This window comes from Oncorhynchus keta, chromosome 17, assembly GCF_023373465.1.
Source record: "Oncorhynchus keta strain PuntledgeMale-10-30-2019 chromosome 17, Oket_V2, whole genome shotgun sequence".
Classification (NCBI taxonomy): Eukaryota; Metazoa; Chordata; class Actinopteri; order Salmoniformes; family Salmonidae; genus Oncorhynchus; species Oncorhynchus keta.
Window position 1 is genome coordinate 15,120,296 of NC_068437.1, and position 14,630 is coordinate 15,134,925.

At 40.0% G+C, this 14,630-nt stretch overlaps 1 protein-coding gene and 1 long non-coding RNA gene across 5 annotated transcripts in view; one reads left to right on the forward strand and one right to left on the reverse strand.

Annotated features, from left to right (window-relative positions):
* The first annotated feature begins 2,958 nt into the window (after nt 1-2,958).
* On the forward strand, nt 2,959-7,333 carry LOC118396503 (uncharacterized). 2 transcript variants are annotated; one of them, XR_004828209.2, is made up of 4 exons: nt 2,959-4,887; nt 6,762-6,826; nt 6,924-6,998; nt 7,193-7,333. It is a non-coding gene; the product is annotated as an uncharacterized LOC118396503 (long non-coding RNA). The 2 variants fall into 2 exon arrangements; XR_004828208.2 differs by having other exon boundaries at nt 2,959-6,826.
* A 4,277-nt stretch (nt 7,334-11,610) lies between these two features.
* The window catches only part of LOC118396502 (uncharacterized), a 35,213-nt gene continuing 32,193 nt past the window's right edge, over nt 11,611-14,630 (reverse strand). For all 3 annotated transcript variants that reach the window (XM_052465526.1, XM_035790753.2, XM_035790752.2), the window contains 2 exons: nt 14,516-14,578; nt 11,611-13,113 (listed from right to left, as the gene is read on the reverse strand). In XM_052465526.1, the coding sequence (XP_052321486.1) occupies nt 12,992-13,113; nt 14,516-14,578 (185 nt within the window). In that variant the 3' untranslated portion in view covers nt 11,611-12,991. The remainder of the gene's footprint in view (nt 13,114-14,515; nt 14,579-14,630) is intronic.

The window sequence follows — 14,630 nt, forward strand, 5'->3', positions numbered from 1 at the left end:
ATGGGATGGTTTTCATACAGGACTGGTGAAACCATCGTGGGCAGCAGTCACAACCAATCTGAAATTTATGATGAAAAATGTTAATATATTTAAAACATTAAATAGATTTTCTTGAATTACAATTATTTCATTACCAGACAAAGCAGACGATACTACCTCTAGAAATATTACTGCTTATACAAATTCGTACTCGGAAAAAGGTGCCTTTAGAAAGGAACAAGCAATTACTCAGTCTTCCTCATTATTGTCCACCTCCCCACAGAAGTGGCACATTTGGCTCAGATCATCTAGTAAAACATAATGTCAAGTAGACTACATCTTTACATGTATTTTTCTGAGCAAACAGGGAACAAGGGAATAGTAAAGGTTTCTTGTAACATAAATATTTAAATACATGTGTTTTATTGGCCATCTAGTCAGAAGTCGGATCAAAGATAACCTTGAAAGATCCATATAAATGTTTATTTATCTCCAATTATTTTAAATTACAAATTGAACATAAGAGTGTTTTGGAGGAGAGTGACTGCTATTTCTTCTCTCATGATGTTAACATCTTTGTCCGTATTTAAAAAGACAATCGACTCCGCCTTCAGAACACATTCAGCAAACTGGGAAAAGAATTTGATGGGCATTTCAGTTTTCCCCAACAAAATTATGTTACACTTAAGATTCTAATTCGCAAGAATACAACGACACAGCTATAATATAATTTGACAGTTCTGTTTAGCCTTTTAGTCAGTATACTTTCAGTAGGTTAATTGTGCATTACTTATGTATATACTCTCATACTTACTTTCAAGGCAAAGACTCCACAAGAAGTAGCCTCTTGTTGGCATGGGTGAGGAAGGGTACCACACGCCCATTTGGAGATTTTACCCCCCTTCTCTCTCAGGAATGATCTTTAAGTCTTTACTGAAGACTCATCTCTTCAGTGGGTCATATGATTGAGTGTAGTCTGGCCCAGGAGTGGGAAGGTGAACGGAAAGGCTCTGGAGCAACGAACCGCCCTTGCTGTCTCTGCCTGGCCGGTTCCCCTCTTTCCACTGGGATTCTCTGCCTCTAACCCTATTACAGGGGCTGAGTCACTGACTTACTGGGGCTCATGCCGTCCCTGGAAGGGGTGCGTCACCTGAGTGGGTTGATTCACTGATGTGGTCATCCTGTCTGGGTTGGCGCCCCCCCTTGGGTTGTGCCATGGCAGAGATCTTTGTGGGCTATACTCAGCCTTGTCTCAGTGTAACGGATGTGAAACGGCTAGCTTAGTTAGCGGTGCGCGCTAAATAGCGTTTCAATCGGTTACGTCACTTGCTCTGAGACCTTGAAGTAGTAGTTCCCCTTGCTCTGCAAGGGCCGCGGCTTTTGTGGAGCGATGGGTAACTGCCTCACACAGGAAGCGGCGCAGGTCCTAATCCAGGCACTTGTCATCTCCCGTCTTGATTACTGCAACTCGCTGTTGGCTGGGCTCCCTGCCTGTGCCATTAAACCCCTACAACTCATCCAGAACGCCGCAGCCCGTCTGGTGTTCAACCTTCCCAAGTTCTCTCACGTCACCCCGCTCCTCCGCTCTCTCCACTGGCTTCCAGTTGAAGCTCGCATCCGCTACAAGACCATGGTGCTTGCCTACGGAGCTGTGAGGGGAACGGCACCTCAGTACCTCCAGGCTCTGATCAGGCCCTACACCCAAACAAGGGCACTGCGTTCATCCACCTCTGGCCTGCTCGCCTCCCTACCACTGAGGAAGTACAGTTCCCGCTCAGCCCAGTCAAAACTGTTCGCTGCTCTGGCCCCCAATGGTGGAACAAACTCCCACCCTCACGACGCCAGGACAGCGGAGTCCCCCCCTTCCGGAAAAAACCCCACCTCTTCAAGATTTAGATGCAAGTGGCTGTTCCACTGGATGTCATAAGGTGTATGCACCAATTTGTAAGTCGCTCTGGATAAGAGCGTCTGCTAAATGACTTAAATGTAAATGTAACGATGCTTCGAGGGTGACTGTTGTCGATGTGTGCAGAGGGTCCCTGGTTCGCGCCCGGGTATGGGCGAGGGGACGGATGTAAAGTTATTCTGTTACATCAGGATGGTAAGTTGGTGGTTGAAGATATCCCTCTAGTGGTGTGGGGGCTGTGCTTGGGCAAAGTGGGTGGGGTTATATCCTTCCTGTTTGGCCCTGTCCGGGGGTGTCCTCGGATGGGGCCACAGTCTCTCCTGACCCCTCCTGTATTTATGCTGCAGTAGTTTATGTGTCGGGGGGCTAGGGTCAGTTTGTTATATCTGGAGTACTTCTCCTGTCCTATTCGGTGTCCTGTGTGAATATAAGTGTGCGTTCTCTAATTCTCTCCTTCTCTCTTTCTTTCTCTCTCTCGGAGGACCTGAGCCCCAGGACTACCTGACATGATGACTCCTTGCTGTCCCCAGTCCACCTGGCCTGTCCTCCTTGCTGCTCCAGTTTCAACTGTTCTGCCTTATTATTATTCGACCATGCTGGTCATTTATGAACATTTGAACATCTTGGCCATGTTCTGTTATAATCTCCACCCGGCACAGCCAGAAGAGGACTGGCCACCCCACATAGCCTGGTTCCTCTCTAGGTTTCTTCCTCGGTTTTGGCCTTTCTAGGGAGTTTTTCCTAGCCACCGTGCTTCTACACCTGCATTGCTTGCTGTTTGGGGTTTTAGGCTGGGTTTCTGTACAGCACTTTGAGATATCAGCTGATGTACGAAGGGCTATATAAATACATGTGATTTGATTTGAACATATATGTCAATACAAGTACAGCATTTTGAAAATGTTTATTGATTACAATATAGAGGTAAATAACAGTATAGCATTTCGAAGACTATTCATTCCATTGTAAAATTACCTTGTCACCCCCTGGCATCTTTTTATCTTTCCGGCACTTTCCCACATTGGGTCGAGGAACAGAGCCCTCCTCTTCTGGGATGGCAGCATAACCTTTCAAGTTTAGACAGACAGAAAGACACACACATTACACACACATACATACACACATATTACACACACATATGGCACACACACATTTTACACACATTTATTGCTCCCCCAAATGCCAGTCATTTCAAAGGTGTCAATGTAGAAAGCTTGCTCAGTTGACTGCCTATTAATATCATTACAATCTTTATAATTCACAACTGTGAAGACAAATAGATATGGTAGGAAAAGAGATAAGAGATAAGTTGAGTGTCCTGTGAATATGTTTATAGATATGTACTGTACATCTGTGTGTATATATTTTTTAATTTTTTATTTCAATGATTATTATTATTATCATTATTGTGTTTTGTGGTTGAAGGGCATGGGGTGGGGGAGGTTGATGGGGATGGTGGAGGTGCTGGGGGTGTCCTATTGAGGGTGAAGTGACCTATTGGGGAGGGGATTCTTCATGTAGGCACATTCAGTCATAGTTTTGTTTATTGTATTATTATACATTTATTTATTTTTTCTTATTTTTAAAACTATTATATAGAACAGTTTACTGTGATTTTGGATATGCACTCATGTTGACTTATATATTTGAACTTCCTTTTTCACTCAGAGTACATTTTTTAAATGTATTATTATTTTATTATTACTACTGTACCTACATTCTTAAAAGCTAAAACAGAAAAAGTGTACTTCTTTTAAAGGAAAAGCCATAAGAGGGAAAAGCACGATGGGATGGGGGATTGAGGGATGGGTAGAGAACAGTAGAGTGCTCTAAAAACTATTATTGCTGAAATAACCACTTCCTTTTGTGACTAGAGTCGAATACTTCCTGTGGCACACATCAGAGGGCATGATAGGTAACCAAAATGATTCTGAAGTGTGCCAGGCCTCGCATTCCCAATATCCCCCAATAGAGTCAAATAGTTTCTGTGGCACACACTACTGGTCAACATGGGCTACCATGGGGGGGATATCAGCAGTCAAGAAAATAGCCTTGCCAGGATAGACCCCAGGATAGGCAACCAAAATGAATAATATATGTATGTGTGTTATATTAAACATAGAGGTGGGAGTAAAATGTAGGCAAGCAATAAACATTTCAGAATAACTACTAGTCGAATAAGACATGGGAGAGATGACGAATTTTGGCAGAGGTGTATTTATAGACTAATACACTTAAAACAAATAGCCAAACTGAAAACTGAAGACATTACTAGTGCCTCCCCCGCGATCAATCCGACATAAAAAAAAAATGAAAATGAAACGCAACATAACATGATCAAATCCCAACTAGCAAGCAAGTCGCAGCAATGAAGAATTGAGTGAGTGTGCTTGCGCGTTCACCACGAAGGGGTGGACATTTGGCCGGGGCGAGCCTTTCGGCACAACACTGGCAAACAGTGCCAATATCCTCGAAACACCGGCTTTGAGTGCATTATCATTTTTATATAACTGGTTACCAACATATTCAAATAATAATTTACATATTTATTAAAAATTATATTTTTATTAATTTATTCATACTATTTCATCCTTCCTCAAGACATAGTCCCGACACAAATCTAGAGTTGCTACCCCAGCTGGCTGGTCTTTTGTTTTGTATCTATGGATGTGACCCAGTTGTTCATTCTAAATGTTCCATTGCCATGCTGGAAGGCAACTTTCTTATCCCTTGCTTGCTACTGTAGCTAGCCAACTACGTCTAATTTACAGTCACGTCAAAAAGTGCAGCCAGAATCACAACAAAGTAACTGCACTTGCATTTGCTTAAGCTGTTTTCCAGTGACATGTATTTGGAACATCGATAACAATGAGCTAATGGCATAGAAAATGTGCTCACTCGTCAGGTCACTGTTCAGAGAAGCTAGCCAACAACACAGCTAAAACAATCACTTCAAACTGAAGCTGGAAAGATTGCAAACTAGCTGCACTTCGTTTACCGAGGTAAAGACAGTTTCGGGTTGGATATTCGACGGATATTCGCCTAGTTTTCCTTACGTTCACCAACAGCAGTATGTTGACAAATTGATTTGTCAACATAGTGACAAATCAATTTTTTCAAATTTCAATAGCTCTTTTTAAAACCATTACTCCTAAAACTTTCTAAACTGGTTGTAGCTAACCTGATGGCATAGACACACATTACACACGCTTTTTTTTGTTGTCATTTACATTTCGCAATATTTTTAAAAATGTATTTACATTTTTGAATTTCAATAGCTCTTGGTTATATGACCCACTGACTTCAAACAAGGTTCAGAATGTACAGTCAGTGGGCCTACACATTACACACCATTTAGTTTGTCCATTTTCATCTCACATGTTTTTACATTAATTTTTCAAACTTTCAAATTTCAATAGCTCCTTGGTCATGAGACCTACTGATTTCAAACAAGGTTCAGAATGTCCACTGACTACCCTTATGTAGTCAGTGGACTATAGGTTTTCCATTGTACTGTATCTAATACATATTAGCATTTTACATACATTCATAAGTGTAATAATTTTTTATGACAATGTGAAAAACTCTCTTGGCTGCTGACTGTCACTTTCAGACATGCAGAGCAAACTGAAAGGGGAAGGGTAGCTCATGACTTGAACCACAGGGGTTCTCTGTAAAGAGAGAGTCATCCAAAAGGCACACCCCTTGACTTTCAGTTGGCACCGTTGACCTGTATGTATTCTCTCCTGATTGGCTCTGTGGTGCACAGTCTGGCAGTCTGACTAAAGTGCCAAAGGTATGAGGAGAGACATCCTCCTTTGTATTTATGGGAACAAATATTTCCTAACACTTTGAATCCTATTCTTGGACAGTTAGAAAACACAATGCTTCAATGCAACAATTTTTTTATTTTTTACTAATTACTGTCCATGAGTAACCTCAACCTTGTGGGTCTGTGGATGTTTGGGCCAATAAAGTGCCAACTCAATTCTACCACAGACTAACTAGTCTCTCATGCCCCTATGAACACAGGGCAATAGTTTTTACTCTAAACTAGCCTTTTTTTTTACTGGAGTACACCAACCCTAATTGGGGCTCTTTTCTTGACACATAGTAGCAGTTTATCAGACAAGAAGTCAAGAAGATCAAAAAGTAGATTGGCGTAAGGGTGTATTACGTCCTGTCCTGCCCCATTGTCATATCCATTCTAGATAAAATCATAGCTGGAAAATGCCTCTATGTACGTGTATACTGTATGTGGGAATGTCTTATGTCCGTCCTACATGTAGTGTTGATACATGGAATATTCCTCAACTGCATATATCATAAATTGCTATTGCAAATAGAAGTACCTGTGATCTTTGTGATATGACTTTCTTTAATTAAGCACGTACTGATGAAACTGTCACTTAATATTTTTTTCTTTAAGTCTACAGACACTACATTTATTCACTCTGTGATAGGGTTGGATCCTATATGCTACTTTTATTATTGTCCTGTAAATGGTTCAGTGCCTATAATTTAGGCTGTGTGTAGAATGGGGCATAAAGGAAATTAACTCTACTAGATTATAGTGATAAGAAAATCAGCATAGTTTTGGCCTGTGTATTCATTTACCTATAACTAATCAGAATCACATTATGTTTACATAAAAAAGAGAATACTTAAAAATGAGAAGATCCTGCCATGGAAAAGACAACTGGGTGGACATAAAGTGGAAAGGAGGGAAATAACTCACACCATGCAGCAGGACACCTTCAGCTGGGGGGTATTTGTAATGCAGGTTTGATAGTTATATTTTCAATGATGAATGGTTAGCTGTTATGTGACAATTGGGTCAAAAAACTCTATTTTATCCCCTCCCAAATTGATATAGAACCTTCGCAAAAACACATGGGGCAACTGAAAAAGAAATGGCTGAGGATATATTCAAAATGTCTGGTATGTAATGACATTTAATTCAAAGTAAATGTAAATTCTTTATTTTGATGTAGTTGTGTGGGACAGCCATATGTTCAGTTCATGCCTATGATTTCAGAGTTCAACAAAGCCAACAACTGCTTCATGTGTGCCACTGATAAAGAACCCTGGATGTGGGCCAAAGACTGACTGGGTTAGTAACTTTATTTAATAACATGTTTATAATCTTTTGACAAAATGTAAGACAATTTATGATATAACACAATGGATGGCTAATTCGTCATACTGCATTGATATTTCATATTATTTATAACGTGTTACGCTTTGTTTTGTTTTGAATGTTTTGCATACCAACGGTGGTTCCATGTGCTGTGCCTACGAATGAAGACAACGGTTCAGAGTGAAGAACACAAACTGGAAGTGATGTCTTTGTTGTTGAAAATGTATGCTATATCCCATCCACACTGAAGAGGCTCTGAAATGTACATCAACCAGGGATAAAGAGAAAGTTAACACAGTGAAATGTTTCATACTTAATTGAAGTTAAGTGTCTGTTGACATGTTGAAAAATATTAAAGGTCTACAATTTCTGTTTAATTTGTCAATATTCCATTTTTATTCATTGATTTTCTGGCCACCATTACTGTGGTTACATGTTCAGTATATGTATTGACCAGCAAGCTCACTGCAGCCTACCTCACTAGCTCACTCTCCATCCCTACTTTGGACAATTCTTAGCATGACTCTCGTACTTTGCCCTTTTCCTTTATGGTTGATATTAACGACGAAAGGAAATATTATCTGTCCCTCTCCTATTGTGTACTGCTGTTAAATACTGTGGCAAAATAAAAAACAGGGAAAATAAGTACTTAGAACTACCAATTATTATAGATAAATATTAAAGAAAAGGGTTAACACAACACTGGACTGAACCCCCGAATTGTCAAACTAATATTAATTTACAACACTATAGAAGATACATGACTAGAGGTTATGCAATATGGGTGTATATCCACTGCACACTTCTTAGGTGTGTAATTGACATGACCAAGGAGCCATTGAAATGTAAAACTATGAAGAATGTACATTACACTACGTGATTTTAAAGAACACAAACAAGAGTGTGCAATATATAAGGCTAGTCAGTGGACATTCTGAAGTTTGTTTGAAGTCATTAGGTCACATGACCAAGGAGCTATTGAAATGATAAAGTTTGAAAAATGAATGTAAAAACGTGTGAGGTGGAAATTGACAAATTAAATGGTGTGCAATGTGTAGGTCCACTGACTGTACATTCTGAACCTTGTTTGAAGTCAGTAGGTCACATGACCAAGGAACTATTGAAATGCTTAAGTTGACAAATTCATCTAAAAACGTGTGAGATGAAAATGAACAAATCAAAGATTGTGCAGTATTGAAGGGTAGTCAGTGGACATTCTGAACATTGTTTGAGTCAAGTACTATTGAAATTCGAATGTAAGAAAAGTTTGTACTTTGTTTACACTCCATATCGAATTCAACTAGTAATACAAAATGCTGCTCACATTTCCACATGTTTATTAGCTTTGGAAAGCGAATTAATGTCCAAATCGTGAAAATAGCTGTGCAATGTTGTGCGCAATTTTCCAACATCTTGATACTTATTTGAGTTTTGAAAGCGTGAATATCCGTCGAAAATCCAAATGAAACTGTTTTTACCTCGGTACTTCGTTTCACCTTTTTTCAATTGACATTTCTTTGTATATATCCATAAAAATGATAGCAGGTGATTCATGATTTCGACTGGCTGAGAAATGCAGGCTGTCTATCTCTTCCCGACTACGGACACATTCATTACCATGGTACAGTTGGAGAAATATAAACAAACTAACGTTTGGGTGTCGTGTGAGCATGCGGCTTTGTTGCGTGTTCAGGAGAATAGAGATGCGCATAAACTGGCAGCCGTTTCATCGCAGGCCAGAGGCAATTCTTATTCGTTTCGTAAAACACGTCAGAATTGGCTTTTCAGTAGGGAGAAATGTTTACCTTGCTATATAAATATATTCCAGAGGAGGCTGGTGTGAGTAGCTATAGGAGGAATGGATCATTGTAATGGGAATGGTATCAATGGAATGGTACCAAAAACAAACTCATGGAAACAATGTTTGACTCCATGCCATATATTTCATTCAAGCTATTACAATGAGCCCGCCCTCCTATAGCTCCTCCCACCAGCCTCCTCTGATATAGATAACATGCAATATTAAATCACATGGTTACTTTGGATACAGTACATTTCATGTGTCGAAGTAAAAAAACGAGAAAAATTAATGAATATTTCCATATGTTCATGGGTAGCCAGCGTTGGACTAGTAACCGGAAGGTTGCGAGTTCAAACCCCCGAGCTGACAAGGTACAAATCTGTCGTTCTGCCCCTGAACAGGCAGTTAACCCACTGTTCCTAGGCCCGACATTGAAAATAAGAATTTGTTCTTATGTTCTTAACCGACTTGCCATGTTAAATAAAGGTAAAAAAAAAAAAAATCTTTGAGATCCGCACCAGTTCACTCATGTTATGCATTTGGTCTCACATAATTCCAAGGATAATGGTTCCCTATGTCTTCTGTGGTGGAAATTGTCTTAGAAATATGACACTTACAAGAACATGTGAATTCAAGGGTATCATAGGCCATGCTGGTCTGCGGAACAACCGTTTTCCTTGAGCACGGGCCCTGCTTTTATACACATACAGCATATCAGTCTATCCCACATGCAAATTAAGTTCCTTCCCTCAGTCCTTCTGCCACCATTATCTTTTAGTTCAAGTTTCTTGATTGGTCACACCCATCTCTGCTTTTGGTTAGTTTATAATGGTGGCAGGACCCTTTCATGTCCAAAAGAAAAATATATATCTATCATGCTTATGTCCCATCTGTTGGTCCGTTGGCAAGCACACTCCTTGGTGTGTCCTTCTAGTATTGATTTGTACTGGTGTCCTAAGTGCTTCTGGCTTTGGCCTTTGCACAGCTTAATGTACTCTCGGGTATTGGCCTTCGCGCTTATGTCCTTGCTACTTCAGTATAGCATCTGCCCAGCCTATCAATAATATATTACACTAGCTCCCACACTTCTTGCTTGCGTCCAGTCTGTCTGGATGTATCCTGTTGGTTGGCCTCTGGCAGTAAGCAGCTGTGATGGATTGTTCCTGCAACGGTGGCAACAGCGGCGTTGTGTGTTTTGTGGCTAAAGCAAATAGATAACGACAGACAGCATCCTCGTCTCCCTTGATAACTTAAATTATGATACAATAGCTCAATCCAACAACAAAATAACAGACAAAAAAACTACTTTAAGACAGCCACCACATACGCCCATTCTACTCCAAATATTTTTTTCAGCGTCTAACGATACTGCCACTTTTGGAGCGTTCCAAGTTCCTGGTATGATGGATTATGTAAACAAATTCAGTAGAGATTGCTTTTGTACTAATAGCTGCTGTGAACATAAGTAACAGGCTTTAGTAATTTGTGACGAGTGTTTGTAGAATTGGACTGGGCATCAATCATTGCCAGGAAATTTCACATTACCAGATTATTGATGACCTCCCCCAGTTCAACCTGGGGGTAATGTTTCTATCCATATACACTAACGTTCAAAAGTTTGGGGTCACTTAGAAACATCCTTGTTTTTGAAAGAAAAGCACATGTTTTTGTCCATTAACATAACATAGATCAGAAATACAGTGTAGACATTGTAAATGTTGTAAATGACTATTGTAGCTGGAAACGGCTGATTTTTTATGGAATATCTACATAGGTGTACAGAAGCCCATTGTCAGCAACCATCACTCCTGTGTTCCAATGGCACGTTGTGTTAGCTATTCCAAGTTTATAATTTTAAAAGGGTAATTGACCATTAGAAAACCCATTTTGCAAATATGTCAGCACAGCTGAAAACCTGTGCTGATTTAAAGAAGCAATAAAACTGGCCATATTTAGACTAGTTGAGTATCTGGAGCACCAGCATTTGTGGGTTCGATTACAGGCTCAAAATGGCCAGAAACAAAGCACTTTCTTCTGAAACTCGTCAGTCCATCCTTGTTCTGAGAAATGAAGGCTATTCCATGCGAGAAATTGCCAAGAAACTGAAGATCTCGTACAACGCAGTTTACTACTCCCTTCACAGAACAGCGCAAACTGGCTTTAACCAGAATAGAAAGGAGTGAGAGGCCCCGGTGCACAACTGAGCAAGAGGACAAGTACATTAGAGTATCTCGTTTCAGAAACAGACACCTCAAGTCCTCAATTGGCAGCTTCATTAAATAGTACCCACAAAACACCGGTCTCTCAGTCAACAGTGAAGAGGAGACTACAGGATGCTGGTCTTCTAGGCAGTGTTCCTCTGTCCAGTGTCTGTGTTCTTTTACCCATCTTAATATTGAATTTTTATTGGCCAGTCTGAGATCTGGCTTTTTCTTTGCAACTCCGCCTGGAAGGAAAGTATCCTGGATTATCCTCTTCACTGTTGATGTTGAGACTGGTGTTTAGAGATGATTAACTTTGAAACAAAAGTAAACCTCACACACACATGGATATGGGCTTAAAAAAAAAAGAAAACACACGTGTACCATGTCAGATATTTAGAATTGCAGATTAGAAATGTATTACATTTTGAGTTTGCATCCTAGTACTACACTTTATATAGTCTATATAGCCTTCTTTTAACCATAAAAAAGGGTTAGCATTCACACCTAACCAAGACACCTCTGGTAAGAATGCACCCTGCCTGTCTTACTTTAGTCCCCTATAAAATAAACAAGAGCCAAGTGAAGGATGCTGCTGACAATATATTTTTAAGTGTACAAAAATATTTAGAAACAAATAACATACACCAACATAAAGAAATAACACTAGGTAGAACAAACACGTACAGTTTTCCTGCTATATGCATCCAGAATACTGCAAAGCAACCTTGTTTCAGCTGGCTTAGTATCTCTAAATCATACAATACTGTTCATCCCGTGTCAACAAACGGAATCGATTTAAAAACGCCAGAAAAATAACGATTGGTAAGGTACCCACTTATAAGATTGTAAAAGGGAACAGTAGAGAGGTAGGCAGAATGATATCTTACAAATTCATACAAACCGCAGTCAATTTTGCATAGTTCACATTCTGTGATGCATTCAAAACAGTAAACATGAGGTTTGAATAAAATACTGTTTACCCCCCAAAAATGTCAGCTACAACACTGACAAGAAAATAAACATAAAAAAAAACAGCCATCCAATGACACACAAAACTTTAGTTTAGGGTTTTTAAATTAGATTAAGTTTCACAATGTTGCCTGTGATGGGGTCAACTTGGGGTCATGATAGGGGCTGCACCAAATGTTTGATGTATTATAATAATTGGTTATGCTTATGTTGTATTAATAGAAGGGGAAGGGAGCCCTCCCCCTTACATTTATAGGGTCCTGGACTACAGATTAACAATATATATGCATTATAAGGTGTAATATTGTTCCAGTTATTTTCTAGTCTCTGCTTCTTACAAGAAACGTTCTGAGAGATGGGAGTTATTGCAGTCAAACAAGGTGTCTGTGAGAAAGTGCCTCAAAGATAAGAGATTCATAGACACAGAACCCTGCAGGGGAGTGAAAGAGATAAGAGACGAGTCAAGACATACCACCATAAATCAACTTGGGGAGTGGACATTTACTGCTGAGCCTTTAGATAACACTGGAACCATTGTTTGAATAGCTGTGTATGCATAGGCTTTGTCTCATGAGAAGAAGGTAATGACGTAGACATTTACATCACTAGGGGTTGACTACAAGCATATTAAAAGGAACTTGGACTTCTCCTATTTGGCACAACTCAGGAGAGCCAAGAAAAGTGTAACCAACACCTGTCAGGCCTGAGGTAGAGAGGACACTGTCAGATAAGTTCTCAGTCTCTTAAGAATGTAAACGCTAACTACAGTAAATAATAACTGTATTATGAGCTGCCCAACCTTACCACAATGAGGTCAATTTCTGCATTCCCAAAGAATATACATTGGTTATGAACATTTGTCATTAAAAACAAAAAACATATTTCCATGGGAAACAAGTTACAAGAATCAGATTGTCATCCGACAGTCATGACTCCACTCCCCCAGTCCGTAACTGGAAGCAATACAATTTGTTGTGGGTCAGCTGCCAGGCCTACTTCTTCTGCTTGAATTTCCTCTGAAACATCTGGAAGGTGGTGGAGGAAGACTTGGGAACTTTAGTGGTCAAAGAGGTGAGAGGACAATATCTCTTCTGAATGCCAACAGACCATACACCTAAATGGAGTAATAATTCATTCGTTACAATAAACGTTACAAAAAATAAAACAAAAACCTACATCCTCATATTTGACAGAAAGGAATAAATGGAGATAAGGAACAAACTAGAATAGATACAAGAAATGCTTTCCTTACAAAGATGTGTAAAATGCACCGTAGGCAGCGGCCACAACACAGAGTGGGGCAAAAAAGTATTTAATCAGCCACCAATTGCGCAAGTTCTCCCACTTAAAAAGATGAGGCCTTTAATTTATCATCATAGGTACACTTAGACCCAGCCACGTTTCAGCTTCAATGCCCTTGCTGATGGAAGCAGGTTTTCACTCAGAATCTCACGATACATGGCCCCATTCATTCTTGCCTTTACACGGATCAGTCGTCCTGGTCCCTTTGCAGAAAAACAGCCCCAAAGCATGATGTTTCCACCCCCATGCTTCACAGTAGTAGATATGGTGTTCTTTGGATGAAACTCAGCATTCTTTTTCCTCCAAACACAACGAGTTGAGTTTAACAAAAAAAATCTAATTTTGGTTTCATCTGACATTCTCCCAATCTTCTTCTGGATCATCCAAATGCTCTCTAGCAAACTTCAGACGTGCCTGGACATGTACTGGCTTAAGCAGGGGGACACGTCTGGCACTGCTGGATTTGAGTCCCTGGCGGCGTAGTGCATTACTGATGGTAGGCTTTGTTACTTTGGTCCCAGCTCTCTGCAGGTCATTCACTAGGTCCCCCCCATGTGGTTCTGGGATTTTTGCTCACCGTTCTTGTGATCATTTTGACCCCACGGGGTGAGATCTTGCGTGGAGCCCCAGAAGGAGGGAGATTATCAGTGGTCTTGTATGTCTTTTATTTCCTAATAAATTGCTCCCACAGTTGATTTCTTCAAACCAAGCTGCTTACCCATTGCAGATTCAGTCTTCCCAGCCTGGTGCAGGTCTACAATTTTGTTTCTGGTGTCCTTTGACAGCTCTTTGGTCTTGGCCATAGTGGAGTTTGGAGTGTGACTGTTTGAGGTTGTGGACAGGTGTCTTTTATACTAATAACAAGTTCAAACAGGTGCCATTAATACAGGTAACGAGTGGAGGACAGAGGAGCCTCTTAAAGAAGAAGTTGCAGGTCTGTGAGAGCCAGAAATCTGGCTTGTTTGTAGGTGACCAAATACTTATTTTCCACCATCATTTGCAAATAAATAAAAAAATCCTACAATGTGATTTTCTGGATGTTTCTTCTCATTTTGTCTGTCATAGTTGAAGTGTACCGATGATGAAAATTACAGTCCTCTCTCATCTTTTAAAGTCGGAGAACTTGCACAATTGGTGGCTGACTAAATACTTTTTTTGCACCATTGTACAGTACATTTTCAACACATGGTTGAATAGACAGCATGCTTTATTACCTTTGGATTTTTGGAATATTGCCTTATGATTCTCTGCCTTCGCAGCAACCGGACCAGCCATGTCTGATGGAAAAAGGGTTTCAATGTGAAAAGAGCAGGAATAAATGTCCAATTA